This window comes from Rosa chinensis, chromosome 4, assembly GCF_002994745.2.
Source record: "Rosa chinensis cultivar Old Blush chromosome 4, RchiOBHm-V2, whole genome shotgun sequence".
Classification (NCBI taxonomy): domain Eukaryota; kingdom Viridiplantae; phylum Streptophyta; class Magnoliopsida; order Rosales; family Rosaceae; genus Rosa; species Rosa chinensis.
The window spans coordinates 57,564,460-57,583,407 of record NC_037091.1 but is presented as its reverse complement, the minus strand read 5'-3'; the positions used below and the strand labels follow the sequence as shown (position 1 = coordinate 57,583,407).

Genomic DNA, 18,948 nt, shown 5'->3' with positions numbered 1-18,948 from the left:
TTTGCACGAAAAAGAAATATAATTAGTACTAATCCATGATTGATCCTCCTGAATTCAAGCAAGCAAGCCTGTAAGTAATTTTATTATTCGAACAATGTAAGAGTCCCACGTGATCCATTCAAGAACATGACATCCTACAAAATCGAACGATACAGAGAAAGAGTCGCGCATGTGGTTCAATGGATCAATGATTTTATCTAGACAATCACGTGTACTATGATTCGGAACCTTAAAATAATTTTTCGTTTAATGGTGCTTATGGCAAGCCATTTTCAAAGGAACTGGAGGGTTCGAAAATGAACCATCTACAATCTGATCGAAGATCTTTTTGTTAGCTGCTTGAGTGTAATGTACCCCATCCCAATTTACCCAAACCGAAGGGTCTTTACATGACTTTCCCACTAATATTTCTTTGCCATGAACCTTGATCTTTCCTCCACATCCAAGGTGCGGATTGAAATTGTACTTCCCACCATGGCCGCAACATGCTCTTATCGGTTCTTTAACTCCTGCAACATAATGTTCATATTAGACAAACAAGCTCATTCATTAGCTCCATCCACAGATGGAAAGTGTAGGGTTAAGGACTTGCCATGCTTTTGTGGTTGGCTAATGAGGTTGAACTTGGCCTTGTAAACATCAACATATGTGATTGCAGCCGAAGGTAGCTCTTTCCTTAACTGGACCACAGCGTGCTTTAATCCACGGTTGAAAAACTGAGCAAGTTCATTGAAAGGTGTGGCGCACCCGTGGCGGTCCACCTCCGAGGGTAAGACCGGTAGGCGGTCCAATACATAGGGTAGACAACCGACCGGTCCCGTGTTGTGTATCCAGAAAAATCTACCTCCTTGACTGTGTACATACTGTGTACGGCAAAACCCGAAATTAATGAATACTAAAATTCGCTTAACATTACTTTTAGAACTGTCAAAAGCGTGCCATGTCAATTATGTTTTTAGGAAGAGCTTTCATTTGTTTCGTTACAAAACACTTTCATGTTCATGCTTCTAACAAAAGTGCTACCGAGTTACCTTGACGACGTCTTTGAAGTTATCGAGTACATCAGGAACAAATGCTTTAACTTGGGCGACGGACATGTTCAAGAACAAACCGGCTGTCAAGTCGTTCTGACCAATATCGAAGGTGTACAAGGCACGAGAGAAATCCTCAGCTTTAGGCATTAGTTGTGCAAAAACTCCACCTACATTGCAAGTGATAACACTACTTCAGTATACTATAGTCAATGTAGTATTCATTACAAATCAATAAAACTAGCAAATCAAAAATATTATAACCTCGATTCCGAGCAACTTGGGACCTAGGAAGAAAATCATAGAACTCGTTGTACTGAACGTTTAAGGAGATGGGACTAAACCCACTCTGTTGAATGGTTGTGTTCTGAGGCCGGATGGTCGATCCGGCCGTCGCGAAGTTGGCTCCGTGAGTGAAGTTGCTTCCCACCGAGTCGAGATATGCGCTAAGATATGGTAGTCCAAGGCTTTTAGCTGAAACAGAGCATTCATTCAATCAAAACCCTTAATTATTAGATAATCTGATTTGTTGTTTTGCTTAATGCCATGTGATTAATAATTTATAAATATTGTTAATGATTTTGGCATTTCGGGAGCTTCCAAATCGGGTTCAATTATATAATAAAACGTGTGTTATCTGCTAGCTAAGAAAAAAATGTAACAGTAACAACGTAGGACCGACAGCTCAGAGATTCCGGTGCAGTATTTCAAGGCTGCAAAACCGGCCTTGAAAATGTAAATTTAATACGTGAATGACGAGAAAGATAGACACGTATGATCGTTGTTAATTAGTTTTCAAAGACAAATTATTGGTAAAGTGAGATACCTATAAAATCAATGACGAGGCGGCCGTCACAGTACCGGCCAGCCGGGCCGTGGAAGAAGGACTCGCCGTGAGGTGAACGTGCCTGGCCGAAGACTGCAGACAAGCCACCGGTGTCGGAGTTTGAGTCGCCGAAGTTGAATACGGCTGGGAAGTTACATGAATTAGTTGAGGCCAAGCTAACTGCAGACAGTGACACCAGAAGAGTGAGAACTGCTAGTATTGTTGAGGAATGTGATTCCATAATGAGAGAGGGGTCTCAAAGAAGAAGAAGAGAGCTGGGGGAGTGATGCAAACTGGAATAGTATAGTGTTCTTTTATAGGTGAGAACTGACACAAGGATGAGGTGTAATGTGTATGATTGACTGGATACTGGATAGGCTTACGTACTTGCACTGACTAATTAGAAAAGTTAATGGAAATCAACAAATTGACTTCATGGCCCAATGGATAAGGCGCTGGTCTACGAAACCAGAGATTCTGGGTTCGATCCCCAGTGAAGTCGGATATTACTTTTTTATGTTTTTGTTTTAGTCCCACAAAAACAAAATCAAACCCTCTGCAACCTCAGGAAATGGTCATTTGTTCATGCAAGAGTAGCACCACTAAAGAGCATCCAAAAATCTCAGTGCCGTTAACAGTAGCTTTCATCCCACATTGAAGAGGGTAATCACCGGAGCTTCTTCAGCAGCATTGTGCTAGAGGATCACTAAAACCTGAAGTTCCCCACCACAAGGAGAAAAGAAGGTTTTGAACATGCCAAAGAAGGAAGCATAGAAATGCTACTTTCACTTTGTATAGGCATGAAGGCGAAGAAACTTACCATACTTTTGTGCTTCACTAATATGTGTATATTTTGCTGCAAAGAGATCGACATAAGTAAGAAGTGCATCTGGAAGTTGGGTTCTTAGTTTAAACACTGTCTCCTTGAGCTGTCTGTTAAGGTCTTGAGCTACCTCATTGGAAAGCTTTAGACAACCATTTCCGGTCCAGGTCACCTGCTTCCGGCTGTTTATAGAACATTATATATAGGACTGACATAACCAGTTGACCATCAGTTTACATATAACCTCCAACTGGTTCTGTCAGTTTATATGTAGCAGGTGACCATCAGTTTATACCCTCACGCCGTCCATATGACCTCCAACTGGTTCCGTCAGATTTTTCAGCAAAGAGGTTATATAATGTGAGTGATTCTGTGAAGCAATTATCAATGAGATCAGTCTGCCATATCAATCAAGACTATCATACAAAGAATCACCTCAGAAAAGGATATGTATCGATACAAATGATTAAACTCTTGGTTTAGCACAAAACCAATAAAAAACAGAGAGAGGCTGTGTCCTGGAAAATAGAAATTATGAAGCTGAGGCTGAAACTTTACGTTATCAATAGCCGAGTGTACGGAAAGGGTTCACAAAATCTGTACAGAAAGTCTTGGATTTGAGGTCTAACTGGCAATAGATGTGAAGATAAACGATGAAAAAGAAAGGAAAAAAAAAAGCCATTGTGATATTAAGATGACCGTTATATAATCAGCTTCCATTTTTCTAAAAGAACGTGAAAAATCCTTGTCAGAATTGAAGCAGACAAAGAAAGCAGTTTCTTCACCAAAGCGTTACAATGAAAACAGTAAGGAAAGCACGATGGTTAGGCCTCAAACAACAGTTTAATTTAATTTTTGTATAGATGAACCTCCTGACAAGATCTACAAAGTCGAGAGTACAACAGAACTCAAATGCTGCAAACTCAACCTGGCTAGAAAATGAGAATCTATTCATGCAATAATAGCACCAGTACCACTAGTTGAAAATATTCATATACAACATGAAAATGTTTGCAAAACAGTCAAAGTTCCAAGTGATCAAAGCTGTGAAGGCTTGCGACATGCTTCAGTGATCGAAATTGGAGGGTCTGAGAATGAGCCGTCTATAACTCGTTTGGCTACCCATTCGTTTGCAGCATCCGAATAGTGCACACCGTCCCAGCTAATGTACTTTGCAGGATTACTACAAGAGCCACCAAATACTTCAGTGCCATTGACAGCAGTAGTATTCATCCCGCAATGGAAAGGAGAATCACCTTGGCGTCCGCAGCATTGAGCTAGAGGATCACTAAAACCTGAAATCTCCAAACACAAGGAAAAGAGAATTTTGAACATGCCAAAGAATGAAATACAGAAATGCAGCTGTCAATTTGTATAGGCATAAAGACGAAGAAGCTTACCATGCTTCTCTGTTTCACTAATAAGCGTGTATTTTGCTCTATAGAGATCAACATATGTAAGAACTGCATCCGAGAGCTTGGCTCTTAGATTAAGCACTCTTTCCTTGAGCTGTCTGTTAAACTCCTGGGCCACCTCATTGTAAGACTTCAAACAGCCATTCTGGTCCAGGTCATCGGGTTCTGGCTGATTATGTGCAAGACACATAGGCAAGCAGCCGAGTGGACCTGTGTTATGGATCCAAAATATTCTTCCGCCTTGCTGGTATAGTTGCTGCAAAACTACAATCTCATTATGCTGTTTGAGAATATAATCTATTGAGTACATCAAAGCTAAAACAGATATAGAGCTAGGCACTCTGCTGACAGAGCTGTCATTATTTAACATTACATATTAGTGTATTACGAAATCATGTGACAACTACTGGAAATCGTATGTTGTCATGGTAACCGGTTTACTGCCCAGATAAACTACAAGGCAATCATGAAATGACTATATGCTTATGAAACTTGTACCTCTATTGTGAAAGCTAACTGAGTTGTCATGTCGGAAATGGATTCCAGCACTTGGTCCACCGTTTTAAACCTTAATCCCGCATAAATATCGTTTTGTCCCATGTCGAAGGTGTACAATGCCTTTGAGAAGTCCTCTGGTCTTGGGATGCTGGCGCTGACATATGAGCTTTTATCTGAAAATCAACCACAACTGAGTGCAGCATAACCTATATGATTGAGCAACTCCCCAAACTCCATATCACAAAAAGGTTTGTTTTTAGAAAATGTCTCTAACCTTGACTTAGAACCTCATTTACACGAGCTTTAAGCTGGGCAAATTGCGAAAACTGTTTGCCAAGAGAGATGGGGCTAAATCTTCCTTCGAACAATTTTCCGTCTATTGGCAAGATTGTAGATCCTCCCGTTGCAAAATTTGCTCCATGACGGAAGTTTGCTCCAACAGAATCAAGATAAGCACTCAAAAATGGCAAACCCAACTTCTGAGCTGCAAGATTGCCAAATAGAACATTTAGATCCCAATAGGGTGCAAAAACAATGAAAACATGCTACAGAAGGTTGCTACAAGGTTATAGCACCACAAGGCTTGAAACCATTATATAAGATTCGAAGTTATAACTTTTATTAGGCCATGAAAAGCTACCGCACATAATGTCATTTTAGCATCTTACATGCAAAGAACCATACTAATAAGATACTGAGAATCATTACATGGAATAGTCACTATAAGAAAAATGCATACAGAAGATAAAGAAAAGCATCCAAGACTTTAGAATCACAATCCACACTTCTACATGCAATAGTCCTATAACAAAAGTTGACATACTGACCTATAAAATCGATCATGAGACGCCCATCGGATAACCTTCCCGAAGGTTTGCCAAAGAATGTATTGCCATAGGGAGAAGGAAGCCGATAAAACACAGCTGATGAAGCACCTGTGTCGGAATTTGAATCGCCAAAGTTATAGATCGCCGGAAAATGAAAACGACTTGATTGAATCTTTTGGGGTCTGAGGCCCAGAAAAACTGAAAGTACACCAACTAAAACAACTCCAACTGCTACTGCTTCCACACTCCTCTTCAGTCCCCAGTGCCCTCTCACAGGGTCCATATGAGCCTCTAACTGGTTCTGTCAGACCTTTCAGCAAACTAAAAATATATATATATATATATATATATATATATATATATACCAGTTAGACCTTTCAGCAAACAAGAAATATATATATATATATATAGTCATGCAACTCTGAGAATCATAGAATCAGTCAGTACAAATCTTACAGAGATGAAGGCAGAGAATCAACAGGTTGAATATATGGTTGTGCTTGTGTTTTGTAGTGCATTAGTTGAAGAAACTGATTTGGAGGATTCATAAAATCTGGAGAGGGAGTCTTGGATTTAAGGTCAACTGATAGTAGATGCAAACGTACACGATAAAAATTAAAAGTGCCATGGTGATCCCGTCGTCATTACTATATTCGGCTTTCATTTCATCGTTCAAGACAAAGCTCACCTCATTGTGTTGGTCTTCCCACCGACATCATATATACTTTGTACAAAAACATAGCGTCGGAATTGTAGCTGACAAACAGAGCAGTTTTCTTCACCAAAATAAAAAAAGCGTTAAAGGTTCCCCTCCTCTGAGACAAACGAAAACAGAAGGAAACAACTTGAATGTCTTTGTGCGTTACTTATGACATAATAGCAGTTTTGCTTTCGGGTTGGAAGTTTAACAGCTACTAGTAACTCCGAAATGATCAAATTGGTTTAGGTAAAAATTGAACGCATGCAAAAAAAATTACCAGGACTTATTGCACTAGTATTGAAATATGTTTTTCTTTCTGTATTACAAAAGTCGACCATTCACACAACAAAAGGAGAGAAGAGAATGAGTCTGCAAGAACCTCCAGAACAGTAGAACCAAATCATCTGTATAACACAGAGACAGTCGTCACAAAAATAGTCTAGCAAGTCCCATAGTGTTTAGTAAAATTGGATCCTAAGATCAATACAGGCTCCTTGATACAGAACAGACAAAGGAAAATGAAGGGAAAATTGCAATTTTACAGAGGTTCAAGATGTAACAATAGATCAACGCAAGAGTTTCTCCCGGTGCCAGTAATCAATAATACTTGCTCCATTTCCCGGAGCAAAATGAAGAAAACAAAAATTATTTGATTCTGCTTGTCAAAGGTAGAAGATTAATTCAATGAATCCATAGACATTTGTGTTGTTCACCATCTCTCTCTTGAACTTGACCTGACAAATAACAAGGTTCAGACATAATGTGCATTTTGAGACATTCATAATCAAACTCCTAAGAGGCTGAACAGACGCATTTCCTTTAATTCCTCACCTGTGGAAGACTCTGTTCCCTAGAAATCCTCCTTCTCTGCTACCTTGGAATCCTCCTTCTCGGTTACCTTGAAATCCCCTTTCCCTGTTACCTTGGAATCCCCTTCTGTCATCAGAAGGTCTTCCCCACGCATCTCCTTTGCCATGCGATCGAGGTCTATCCATATATTCCATATTTCTGGAATCTTCAAATGACCCAGAATGAGACGGTGTTCTTTCAAGAAAGCTGCCAGCCCTGCCTGCCCCGGACCCAGGCCTGCCTGCTCCGGACCCAGGCCTGTCAATGGCTTTCTGCCCAAAGCGAACTTTGTCATCCAAATCGCGGATCAGCAACTCCAATTCCCTTTCCTTTTGAAGTACAATATCATGTAGACTTGGCTGGGATCCACTAGAGTCTTGCACAGTTTCACTGTGCATGTTATTTTTAGATTCAAGTTCCTTCCTTAAGCCATCTATTTCTTCCTTTAATCTTTTTTCTTCCTCAGTTTCGGGTCTGCAAGATTTTTTCTATAAGAGCTCAAGAACACAAGCTTCCATAAAAGCATGCAATCCACCAAACAGAAACAAAGACAAGAAAATTTAATATTACAAGTTAGGCTACTGTATAGATTTGACTTGCAAGGTTTTGTATTCCCAGATTTATCTTTAATGCAACATTCATTAGCATTAATAATATTTGACCAGCAATGTTATTCAAAGTTCTCAAGCTTCTTTAAGTTAAAGTAGACAAGCAAGAAAACACAAGAGCAGAATTCAAATCAAGGTGTGTGATTGCCTACAATAATCTTTTCAACATCTTTAGCACCCAGAAAATTATTAGCAATTATGTCAAAATGCCCCAGAACCAGTTCCCAGACTGTCAGGCAAGTTGAGCTTTACTAAGTCGAGGAACTCTTTCACAACAAGTAAATCTTCCAAGTGTCCATTCATTATCAAATAGGAAAAGTTATAAAAGCACAGAGCCATTGAATAGTTCAACAAACAAGCATCTTACTATAATATGAAACTCCTGACTGTAGAAGAAGACACCAAGCTATACAAGCCTAACATCCAGACAATTCCTAATCATCCAATCACATTGTTATAAGAAGTCAAAAGGACATCCCCTTCGGCATTTTCTTTGCACGGTGCTCTATGATATCCTTCACCACAGATGGCGAAAAGAAAAAGAAACACCTCAAACTATCTATACAAAATCTTGATATATTCACTGCCCAACAATGGTAGCATGACAAAGTGGCATGTGTGTACCATAAGGGTGAGAAGGGTATAACAATTCCTGTATAGAAAACTGTAAGCATATAATGGGAAACTGACACCGATGAATAATATCCAATGGCCAATATACCAAAGCCAAACCACGAGGAGGTTCATAACCCTAGGACAAGTGCTTCTTCATGCACATATATGTTTCTTCCTAAGCTGGGATATTTGGCCTCTAGGAACAAATAGATCGATTGTCTTCTGTCTCAGTTTTGGTTAGGTACAAGCTTGTGGAACCAACTCCCAGAAAACTTATCAGTTAACATCTCAAGCACACACTAATCTATTATGTCCTTGGCACATTTGAAGTCCAACAAAACTCAATATATCTAGCCCAAAAGTGGTCAAATATTCTCCGAATTACTATTATGGCAGCTTACTGCAAATGAGAGACTGTTTTTTTTTTTTTTTGGGGGGGGGGGGGGGGGGGAACTGAAGTCGTTAAGAAAATAAACAGGTCCGAAAACAAGAGACTGAGCATGAATTGCCAAAATCTATATTGTTAGTAGAGGATCTCATATGGCATGCTTGGAACAGTGAAGTGTTTAGTTGCAGTAAATCCAAAACTAGACAGATCATCTCGACTAATATACTACACATTAACCCTCCCTAAAGCACACTATACAAGATCAACATTAATGCTGTTAAGAAAAGTCACTACGACAAAAGATATAAACAAATGCAAAACAGCAAAGCCATCATTACCTCTAAACTGATATACAAGCATACAATAACAATGCAAAAACATACCTGTCAACAGAGCGATGCTCCAACTGTTGATCAATCTTCCTCCAATCCTTACCTCGCTCCTCCAGTAACACTTCCCTCGGCTTGGCATCCCCAAAAGGGTTTACTTTTGGCCTCGGCTTTACCACATTCTCAATCCCATGCAGCGCAGGACCCTCAGACCTGCTCGATTGCGCACTGGAAGGCCGGCTTGAATGTGCACTGGAAGGCCTACTCGTCTTCTTGGCCTCAATTTCGGAGTCCAGTTTCTTATAATCCAAGCCCTTATCGGCCAAATTCTCCTCTCTAGGCCTTGCTGCCCCAAACGGGCTTGGCTTATTGGTCTTCACCACCGCAGGTGGCTCATTCAACCCTACGTCTCTCCGGGGATCCAAAACCAATCTAGGCCGCTCTCTCTCAACCCCATCACCACCACCACCTCCTCCTCCTCTAGCCCAGCGATCAGGCTCGGGACCCGAATCACGAAACCCGGACCCAAATGTGGATGATCTAGCTGGAGGGCCGGGCTGCACAGGCCTTTTCCCAGTAGCCCAGTTATCAACCTCGTCAGCCCTAGAAAAAGCTCCACCAATAGCACCACCACCAACACCTCCACCACCACCACCACCGCCTCCGCCGAGCGAGGCATACCGGTTTTGTCGACCGGAATCGAATGACTGTATAGGCTTCTTCGTCGAAGCCCAATTGTCGACCTCGTCAGCCCTAGACGGCAAATCCAAATCTGAAACCCTAGAAGGCGGACCCCTCCGGTCGTCTTCAAATCCACCGTAGGATCTTCTGCCACCTCCTCCCCACGACCCATCTGAGTCCTCGCGGTCCCTGCCCCGACCCGGATTGGGCCCGGGCCGGCCGTAGGAGGAGAACCCGCCGCCGAGGCGGCCGCCGTACTGCATTTCCTCGGCGGAGCGCTCTTTTGGGCCGGTGGGGAGGCGGAGCATCTCGTCGGGAGTGAGGCGGGTGGAGTCGGCGGAGGAGAAACTGCTGCCCATGGTGAATTCGGAGAGGGTCATCTTCTTGCTCTTGGGCTTGGTGGTGACGGCTTCCTTGAGGCTGGGGAAGCTCTGGGACTCGGCGGCTTGGGCGGCGGCGAGCTCCTCAGCCTCGGCTCGCTCGGCCTCGGCGGCCCAGGCGCCGATAACACCCCAGGGTTTGGACATGTTCGACGGTTTAGCGAGAGATCTGAGAACGCGAAATCAGAAGAAATGGACCAGAAAAATTTGAAAAACCCAAAACAGGCGTCCTTTTGTGAAATATATAAGAAATGAAAAAATCAATAGCCGGGGCTCCGTTTAGTGAATTCGGAGCTCCGAGAAAAAGCGAAGAAAAGGGGTTCGTGGCGTGAGAGACAGAGTTGGAGCCTGCGCGTGTCGGATTTCAGACCCACCAAGCCCGATGCTTCAGTTCTTGGCCGTCGATCTTGTCGACCTTGAGGGACTCGTGGAATTGGGAATTATATTATTATATTTAAAAGGTATTGTGTGTGTGACTGTGTGAGTTGCTGGGTGTTGTGGTGTGGCCCGCCTGGAGTAACCCAGCTGCTTTTTGACTTCTCGGTAGTTGACGGTTGTGATTAATTTTGTCCATCATTGTAAAGTATACCCGGACATCGGTTCTGATTGGTCAGTGAAACTATTTCCTTCTGATTTTTTTTTTATTGGAAAATGCTAAAGCTACTTTTGTGTAGGGTTGATTTTTTTTTTTTTTCCTTTCTTTTTCCGAGTGAAACTTTTCTTCCTCTGTAAGCAAAAGGAAAATATTCTCAACAAAAATGTGCGTGTGTGTATATATATATCTACAGTTTGTCTCACTTCAAATGAGTATATTAATCATTTGGATGAAGTAAATCAAATTCGATTGAATTTTTTTATCGATGTGATTTTTGGACAAAGCAAATACCGACATCTTATAGGCACTGCAGTGGTCGGTATGGTCAATGATTATGATATTCAGTTATCGATTTGGTGAATTTATCAGTTACAAAGCTTATCACGTAATTCGCACACCAAGTCAAGAATCAAGACATAGTTCAACAAGGGTTCGCGAGCCAAAACTGACGGATTATTAATACACACAATAATATTTACGTGGTGTTATTGACAAATAATATCTTGTTCAACCACTGTCGGATATAAATCCAACGGTGGAAATAATTATATTTATGTTGAATTGTTTTATTTTTTTCTATTAAATTTACATCAACACAGCAATTGAACATAATTTTTAGGGAAAAATGCACCAACAGTGTCCGCCGTCCGGACACTGTGAGGACTGTCAAAATAATACCTGAACTTGCAAAGTTATCAAAGTAATACCCAGACTCAATTTTTCTTATCAACGTAGTAACTGCGGTCGATTTCCATTACAGAGCCGTTAACTTTACCTGAGTCGCAAAATAGCGACATGTGACCAGTGTGTCGAAGCATCCACCAGAACCATAAAGTACTTGAATGGTCCGCATTCTGGATGGATAGGTCCACAGATATGTCCTTGTATCCTTTGTAAGAATGGAATGTTTTATGTTATATCTTTAGCATAGGGAGGTTTCGATCCTGTTTTTGCTAAAGAGCAGGCTTTGCAAAACGAGTGATGTGCCTTTGAGATAGTCAATAAAGCATAATGGGAGGGAGGTAGTGCTTCTGGTACTTCAGAAGGCAATGACTGCATTTGAGCAATACTAGAACTGACACCTTGCAGTGTGACGGATTTTTGTCCCATTTTATGTTTCACTCGAAAGAAGGGATGTCCATTTGAGTTTTTTAAAATACGGATCATCATGTCACAACTGGGGTGCCCTAGGCGGTCATGCCAAAGCCTGTATGAGTCAGTGTCCCACATTTCATTATGGGTGACAATCTAGGATTCAATGATCCGAATCATAGTGAGGTACAATCCATTAGATTGACTCATGAGTTTCTCTAAAATGCGTTTCCTTCCACATTCATTAGAGGTAATATAAAAGTATTCAGTTTCATTCTCACAGTGTGTTTTTACATGATAACCGTTGGCACGAATATCTTTGATACTTAACAAGGTTCGATTAGCTCTTGGTGCATACAGAGCGTATCTTATATTCTTTAGAGTATTTGTATTTATGTAGAATGATAATCTTTTCATCCAAATAATTTTTTTCTTTTTCTAGATGTATTGTTTTACATCTTTATAGTGCAATTTCGAACCATGTAAATATGTGTAGTAAATAAATTTGAATAAATTCAGTGCTTCAGAATAAAATTCAAAATTTATTAATAAGCCAACGATAATCAAATCAAGGTCTTGTTCTAATTCATCAAACCATTATTGAAATAAACTTTAAGACCAAGTAATAATCTAATTAAAAATGAGGCATTATGCCTTCACATCTGTCTTTGGAAAATAAATAAAGCAGATCAGTCAAAATCTAGTCCATCCATTGACTGGGCAAGTTCCTTGTTGCCATTGAAGTCTGCAATTGTGAGGTTGACATCTGGGTCATGACCTCCTTCTTCCATATAGTGAGCATCTTGTTCTTTAGACTCCCTATACCTCTTGTAAGTGGTTGCAACTATGTTGCTTGCTTGGCAGTTCTTGTACCAATGCCCAATGACTCCACACCTATAGCATGGTTCATTTCCAACTCTATCATGTTTGACTAAAGGGTTCTTGGGTGCCCTTTGCACCTTGTTTCCATGACCACTAGGGCCAGCACCACCATCTCTGCGCCATACATTGGGAGGGCCTCCACGACCCATATCACGACCCCCATATCCTTTGTCACGTGGATAGGGATCGGCACGTCTAACCCCCTTTGCATTGGGGTTCTTTCCACCTTTCACTTTACCATAATTAGTATCGGGAATTTTCTTTGTCCCAATGGGCCTGGCATTGTTGCTCAAAAGAATTAGCATCATGTCTCTCAGCCACTTGCAGTAGGTTGATCAGGTTATTGAAGGTTGTGATTCTTTTGTTGTCATACTCCAGCCTATACCAGTTCGCTAGTATAATTGCTGAAGTAGGAAAAATGAAAAGAGTCATCTGGATCATATCATTTTCTGTGAGTTTCCTTCAACAGAAATTGAGACATGCCTTGAGGCGCAACATGTCTTTGTTGAAGTCATTTACCATTTTTTAGTTAAGTAAGCGGATTTCATTCCATTGAACAGTCAGTTATGGAAGTAAAGTTTCATGAATATTCCCAAAACATCCCTTAAGGGCATTCCACAGTTCTTTAGGTGTCTTCAGCTGTAGGTATTCCCAGCGTAGGCTAGTATCAATATGCCGCCTCAGAAATATTAAGGCATTTGCTTTCACCTTATTAGATAGTTCATCATCTTTGGGGTCGGTAATGGTGGCAGTGTAGTCTTTTGCCACAAAAGCAGTTTCTACATCGGAAACCCAACAGTGGTACTCAAGTCCTTCTGAGTCCAAGATGTCAAATTCAGGTCGAGTTAGATCAGCCATCTACATAAACAAGAGGGAAGATATAAATTACGCAGTCACAAAGACATCCACGTGAATTATTTTCCAAACATATGAATTAGATTTCAAGACCAAGATTCGTAATTGTCACATTTTTTTCCGATGCTATGTGAAAATACTTTATCACAGTAAGTGTGTGTGTGTATAATGCGCATAAATTTTCATTATCATGGCAAAGCAGATTGTATATGTTGCATAGCACATTTAAACATAGCATATATAAAAATTAACTACATGGCATGCTCAAATTTCACAAATATACAACAAATTATATACCACACATAATAATAGCAATAATATATCATACATAAAATAAAATGTAAACAATAGCATAATACAAAGCATGCGTAGGCATAATTTATATAAGCGTAAATAAAAAAATATGCTCAAAATTTCATAATAAAGTATAAAAAATAAAATATATAATCATGCTTAAAGATAATCATATAAAACATAAATAACAAGGCATGCTTTAAGAGGATCAATATTATCTAACTAAACATAGTGTTCATGATAAAAACATAAACAATAAAATATAAAGCATGCTGAAGAAAATAAATAATTGAATATATCATAGTATGAAATTAAATAAATGTATGGTTTCGAAAAAATAAAACAATCCTAGCGCACGTGTGTGTTGATGCAGGCGTGCGTAGTGATACTTTTGGGCTTGAGAAAAACTGGGCCGCTTCCTCTCTCTTTTCAGCAGTGGGCCACAGGGCCTTTTTTTTCTTTCTTTCTTTTTCCTTGGCCAGCTTTTTTTTTTCTTTTCTTTTTTCTTTTCTGGGCCGCAGGCCTTGTTTCTTCTTTTTTTTTCTTTGCTTTTTTTTTTCTCGGCCGCAGGGCCTTTTGTTTTAATTTGGGCCGGGATTCTTTTGTTTCTAGGCCGGGGCACTTTTTTTTTTCTTTTTCTTTTTCCACCTGTTCTTCTTTTCTGGTTTTCTGGGTTGCAGGTGGTGAGCTGACGAAAGATGTGGCCGGCTGTGGGATCGAGTGGGAAGGCCGCCGGATCGAGATGGAGGCCGGTCTGGATGGGACTGTGTTACGCAGCTCGCGGCCTGGTTAGTTGGGATCTGTCGGCGGCTTCGATTGGTGGGCTGCTGATGCAGGGTCACGGGGTTGCTGATGCAGACGGCTGAGCAGACGCGGGGGCATTGGCTGCAGGCTGCAGGAGGGATCTGCAGGTGTTGGGGCTGCTGCTGGCTCGGTGGTGGGGTTAGGCAACGAGGCTATGCGTGCGTTGGGTTTGCAGGGCCGCGCGGGAGGCCCGTGTGCTGGGCTAGGCACTGTGGTGCTCGGCCGGAGAGGCAGAGGTGAGGCCAGTCTGGGCAGGGCCGGCCTAGGCAGAATTTTTTTTTTTAATTGGTGGTGGCAGAAAATAAAATAAAATTTCTCTAGGGTTTTGGGGTTTTTTTTGTTTCAAAGCTAAAGTTTTCTTTTCTCTTGGCTTATTTGCTCTGAGCGTGCTGATAACGTGTAAAAGTAAAATGACAATTGGAATGGTCTGCTCATTTCATTTCATAGCACCTTTATATAGGGAGATAATTACAACAAAAATATCAATTACAATGATGACATTAACTACTGATTGGTCCTTGATCCATGCTGATTGATGGTGATTGCTAATTACTTGATTCCCTTTCCGTCAATCACTTTGACGAAGGCACATAATGTGTTTTTCCTTTAACAAATAGGTATATATTATTAATAATAAATAAAATGTCAAATAAAGGGTAAATCAGTCTTTTTGCCCTCATTTTGCTACTCACGTGCGTCACACGTGGTAAACTTAACGGCTCCGTGACCGAAATCGACAGCATGTACTACGTTGATAAGAAAAATTGAGTCTGGGTATTACTTTGATAACTTTGTAAGTTTGGGTATCATTTTGACAGTCCTCACAATGTCCGAACACTGTTGGTACATTTTTCCCTAATTTTTATAGTCATTTACTGACTAGCTAAACGCCACTGTTGATACACAAATCCAATTAAATTCCCTCTGAAGTCTTTAAAAACAGTGCAGTAGATTAGATGATCGATGTGGGCTAGAGTAGTGGACTGTAGATTAGATATTAGATCAAAGCCTTGGGCCTCGTTACTCTCAGATCCACTGGTCCACTGTCAGCCTCTGTGCTGCCCTTGCTCATAAGGATAAAGCAGCATGGGAGCAATGTCAGATTGTCAGTACGTGATAGTTCATGGCTTTGAAAATTGAAATGATGGGGAGCAATCTAATGAATCTATCTTCAGATAACTACTAGGGAAGGACAAGAATTGCCAATCCATTAATGTTAAGAGAGACCATAATCTACTTTGTTCGAGTCTATTGCGGGCATTCATGAGAAGATTGGTTCCGAATGCATGGTATTTGATAAGCGAAAGGAATCTATTTCTACTGCTGCAGTATTAATGGATTGGCAAGTCTGTGCAGAAAGGTTGAAAAAAAAAAAAAAAAAACTACACAGGCACAGCACTACAATCGCATGCTTACTTTCAAGCACACACGCACTATATGCAATTCTGCTGATAACGAAAACCAAATGAAGCAAGCCAGCAAGATATAGAACTATAGATTGGGATGGAGAAATCACAAAACCAACTGACATATATATCCTAGTACCGGCCACATGTGTTCAAACTTGGCGCTTAATAACAGATACCTGCTACAACTAGAAAAATGAATGAATGATGCGACATGCACACAAGCTTATTAAACCCCTTTGTTGATTGCAAAGAACTCCACATAATCTGAAAAGAAATGGTAAATAGGGTAAAACAAAAAGAAAAATATGAAGATCTGTACTTACTACTCGGTGTTGAAGAGCAATTTGCTGACCAAAAACAGCAACAAACCGAAACCAGAAGGACTAAGACTGGAAGTGGCTTCATGAATCATGACCAAATAAGCATGAAGCTGCTAGCGTCACAACTCACAGATACAAATAATGATGCCGGAGCATCCTTCACTCCTCGTAAACCCAGCTAGCTAATCACAGAAAATAAAGTTCATCTAATGACCGATCTAACCAAATCAATGTTTGTCATATTAAACTATTGATATTGCAACAAAATAAATAAGAACTTTTTGCTGTCCGGGTTGCCTGCTTATAAGAACTTTGTAATCTACACACTAAACACCCAGCTCATCCCATAATAAGTTACATCAAGATTTCTATAGGTGACTAGCTACAAACGTAAAGAGTCACTCTACAGTAATCTTTAGTGAATACTTTCCATAGTAGTCTCAGAGGCCAGAAGAAGTAGAACATATGCTTGCACAACATATTTTGCAGAAATCAAGCTAGATAGAGATCTGAACTCTTATTCTCCAGTGTAACTAGATGTTACATCAGTATATCACTTTTTCTTCTACAACAATAATCTTGATCACATAATATAATATCCTTTTGTGTACAACAAAGCACTATTCTACCTGACTAATGGTTTCCACTTCACCATTCTCCTATTTTTATATCACAAACACAGCATCTAATCCTGTAAAGCATAGCAAATGTACATCTATCTTGCCCATAACACCGGAGCCAATCCCATTCCATATCTTTGAGAGTTTTAACTCAAAATCAAATGGCAAGAATTTAACGCTTATAATACTCCGGACTGCTATAAAACTTCCTAATAGTAATTTATAGCTTAACCGCTAACCTCATTGGTAGACACAACAAGTCAACAAACAGAGCAGGCAGAACCTCCATATTCGGCCGCTCCTATCTCTCCGCCGCCGTAACCAAAGCCTGAGTCTTCCTCTGCATCGCCAACAACACATTTTGCCACGTGTTCACTCTGGAATTGGCCTTTCCATACAGTCCCACGTTCACATCCTCCAAATCCTTGGCCTTTATTTCCAAGACCTCCCTCGGCTCGGCGCCGTCGAGCATCCAGATCAGGCACGAGCAGAACCCTTTCGAGATCTCCGAGTCGCTATCGGCTCGGAACCTCATTCGCCTCAGCTCGTCCAGCTCGGCCTCCAGCCACACCTGAGTCGTGCAGCCCGGGACCCGGCTCTCCGGCTGCCGAGCCGACTCGCTGCACGGCGGCAGGTTCGCTGCGTAGTGTAAAAGCCTCTTCACGCGGTCTATGGGCTCCGACAGAGACTTGAATTCCAAAACCAGCCGTTGCATCTTATCCGCAACCGTGTCAGAGGTCCGAACCAGAGCTGGAGCCTCCGTCAAGCAAGATGACAGCGCGGAAGGGTTTCGAATGCTTGATTTGCAAGGAGCATACGAACCAAAACCACTATGGACGCATTTGATTGACTTCAACGCGAGATTCCTCTCATTTCGTTGCGATTTAGGGTTTGAGGAGTGAGTGAAGAAGAAGGAGCAGGGGGGAAGAGAGGGACAGAAACTGGGGAGTGTTGGTCTTAATGGGGTGGATGAGTTCATGTTTTGTTTGGATGGAGAGGGAAAGAAATTAAGGTCAGGAAATGTTAGAGAGGAGTTAGTTAGTTGAGGAATGAAGGGACTGAGATAGAGCAAGAAAATTGGAGATGGATCCTTGAACCGCGCACCGTCTGTTTTGACTGACTGTGCAGAGATGAAGATTTCAATGGGGGGTATAAATAGCAGAGGCCGCAGGGAGTGAGAAAGGGTGCCACGAGAAAAGTCGAGACGAGGAGGCGCCAAAAATTATGGATTGAAGTCGTATCTTGTAAAGAAAAAAAAAAACAATTTAAAGTAAAATTTTTAAGCAGAGCTCGGTGGCTCGTGATGTCATGTACATAAGTAGAGTATAAAAATATTTTAAATTATATTGATGCGTAAAATATTTTGAATGATTTCGCTAAAACTCAAGTTGGAATATCTTTTAATCGGTGTTATTTTCTTGAGCTAAATTATTTAAATGTTAAATTTAACTTATGGAGAAAGATTCAGTGCACCGACATGCACTTGCACTGACGTAAATGGATGGTTAGATAATTTCCATGTTATTATCTTGTTCCTCATAATAATCTTCCTCCACGGCTCTAAAGTCTTGATCCTTTGTTCTTAACCACATCTTTTTTCTTCAAAAACCTAACCACCTTGAATGGTACTTTGACTACTTTCGTGAAGAAAAAGAACTTTTACCAAAACAAGAGCAAGCTAGTTTGGACCGATCCAAGTCCTTCGCCTGAATAATCCATCTAGAGTGAGTATGCGATCCAAATTCTTTTGCATTTAAGCAATTGACCAAAAATGTAAGGCACTCGAAAATCAACACAGAGACTAGACTTCTGCAGGTTTAGATAATAGAGGAAAGATATGGACAGTGTTAGCTAGCTACAACTACAAGAAGCATCCATGCATTATTGCATTGCAATGATTGCATATAACATATAACAAATTCACATCAACGTGCTTACCAACTTATCACATATCATCGGCAAGGGAATATAATAGCTAATACATTGTGTCTTAATTTGGTGTTTGATGGGATGAGTCTCTACCTTTTATAGTATTGTATATTAATAACAACATTAGAGGCGGCCCTCCTTAATTTCATTTTAGTTAGTTTGTTTTTATATTTTAAGA

The 18,948-nt window shown here is 40.7% G+C and overlaps 4 protein-coding genes and 1 non-coding gene across 6 annotated transcripts; 1 reads left to right on the top strand and 4 right to left on the bottom strand.

Moving 5' to 3' along the window:
- Nucleotides 1-53: 53 nt before the first annotated feature.
- LOC112196393 (GDSL esterase/lipase At3g26430) lies at nt 54-2,165 on the bottom strand. Its single transcript, XM_024336719.2, has 5 exons — nt 1,858-2,165; nt 1,296-1,505; nt 1,032-1,201; nt 593-863; nt 54-509 (listed from the first exon to the last, which is right to left on the bottom strand). Exons 1-5 carry the CDS (start codon nt 2,096-2,098, stop codon nt 247-249), a joined length of 1,155 nt encoding a protein of 384 aa, XP_024192487.1. The 5' UTR covers nt 2,099-2,165; the 3' UTR covers nt 54-246.
- Nucleotides 2,166-2,286: 121 nt separating this feature from the next.
- Nucleotides 2,287-2,359, top strand: TRNAR-ACG. The gene has a single exon. It is a non-coding gene; the product is annotated as a tRNA-Arg (tRNA).
- A 1,163-nt stretch (nt 2,360-3,522) lies between these two features.
- LOC112197051 (GDSL esterase/lipase At5g14450) lies at nt 3,523-6,350 on the bottom strand. Of its 2 annotated transcripts, none has more exons than XM_024337578.2 (6): nt 5,877-6,350; nt 5,421-5,741; nt 4,868-5,077; nt 4,594-4,766; nt 4,081-4,351; nt 3,523-3,975 (listed from the first exon to the last, which is right to left on the bottom strand). In XM_024337578.2, the coding sequence occupies exons 2-6, from the start codon at nt 5,701-5,703 to the stop codon at nt 3,719-3,721; spliced, it is 1,194 nt and encodes a 397-aa protein (XP_024193346.1). In that variant the 5' UTR covers nt 5,704-5,741; nt 5,877-6,350; the 3' UTR covers nt 3,523-3,718. The 2 variants fall into 2 exon arrangements, with proteins under 2 accessions (XP_024193346.1, XP_024193348.1); XM_024337580.2 differs by having other exon boundaries at nt 5,421-5,721.
- Nucleotides 6,351-6,542: 192 nt separating this feature from the next.
- LOC112197050 (eukaryotic translation initiation factor 4B2) lies at nt 6,543-10,255 on the bottom strand. Its single transcript, XM_024337577.2, has 3 exons — nt 8,964-10,255; nt 6,952-7,443; nt 6,543-6,854 (listed from the first exon to the last, which is right to left on the bottom strand). The coding sequence occupies exons 1-3, from the start codon at nt 10,115-10,117 to the stop codon at nt 6,830-6,832; spliced, it is 1,671 nt and encodes a 556-aa protein (XP_024193345.1). The 5' UTR covers nt 10,118-10,255; the 3' UTR covers nt 6,543-6,829.
- Nucleotides 10,256-16,690: 6,435 nt separating this feature from the next.
- LOC112200717 (sufE-like protein 2, chloroplastic) lies at nt 16,691-18,004 on the bottom strand. The gene has a single exon (XM_024341724.2). It carries the CDS (start codon nt 17,818-17,820, stop codon nt 17,143-17,145), a length of 678 nt encoding a protein of 225 aa, XP_024197492.1. The 5' UTR covers nt 17,821-18,004; the 3' UTR covers nt 16,691-17,142.
- Between the last annotated feature and the right edge of the window lie 944 nt (nt 18,005-18,948).

Coding starts and splice junctions, on each gene's coding strand:
- LOC112200717 (XM_024341724.2), bottom strand. CDS start 17,820: ATGAACTCATCCACCCCATTAAGACCAACACTCCCCAGTTTCTGTCCC.
- LOC112197050 (XM_024337577.2), bottom strand. CDS start 10,117: ATGTCCAAACCCTGGGGTGTTATCGGCGCCTGGGCCGCCGAGGCCGAG. Junction 7,444..8,963: donor GAGCATCGCTCTGTTGACAG/GTATGTTTTTGC, acceptor AAAATCTTGCAG/ACCCGAAACTGAGGAAGAAA. Junction 6,855..6,951: donor GGGAACAGAGTCTTCCACAG/GTGAGGAATTAA, acceptor GTTATTTGTCAG/GTCAAGTTCAAGAGAGAGAT.
- LOC112196393 (XM_024336719.2), bottom strand. CDS start 2,098: ATGGAATCACATTCCTCAACAATACTAGCAGTTCTCACTCTTCTGGTG. Junction 1,506..1,857: donor CCTCGTCATTGATTTTATAG/GTATCTCACTTT, acceptor GCTCTGTTTCAG/CTAAAAGCCTTGGACTACCA. Junction 864..1,031: donor ACTTCAAAGACGTCGTCAAG/GTAACTCGGTAG, acceptor TGCCGTACACAG/TATGTACACAGTCAAGGAGG.
- LOC112197051 (XM_024337578.2), bottom strand. CDS start 5,703: ATGGACCCTGTGAGAGGGCACTGGGGACTGAAGAGGAGTGTGGAAGCA. Junction 4,352..4,593: donor AGTTAGCTTTCACAATAGAG/GTACAAGTTTCA, acceptor GTAGTTTTGCAG/CAACTATACCAGCAAGGCGG. Junction 3,976..4,080: donor TAGTGAAACAGAGAAGCATG/GTAAGCTTCTTC, acceptor TGGAGATTTCAG/GTTTTAGTGATCCTCTAGCT.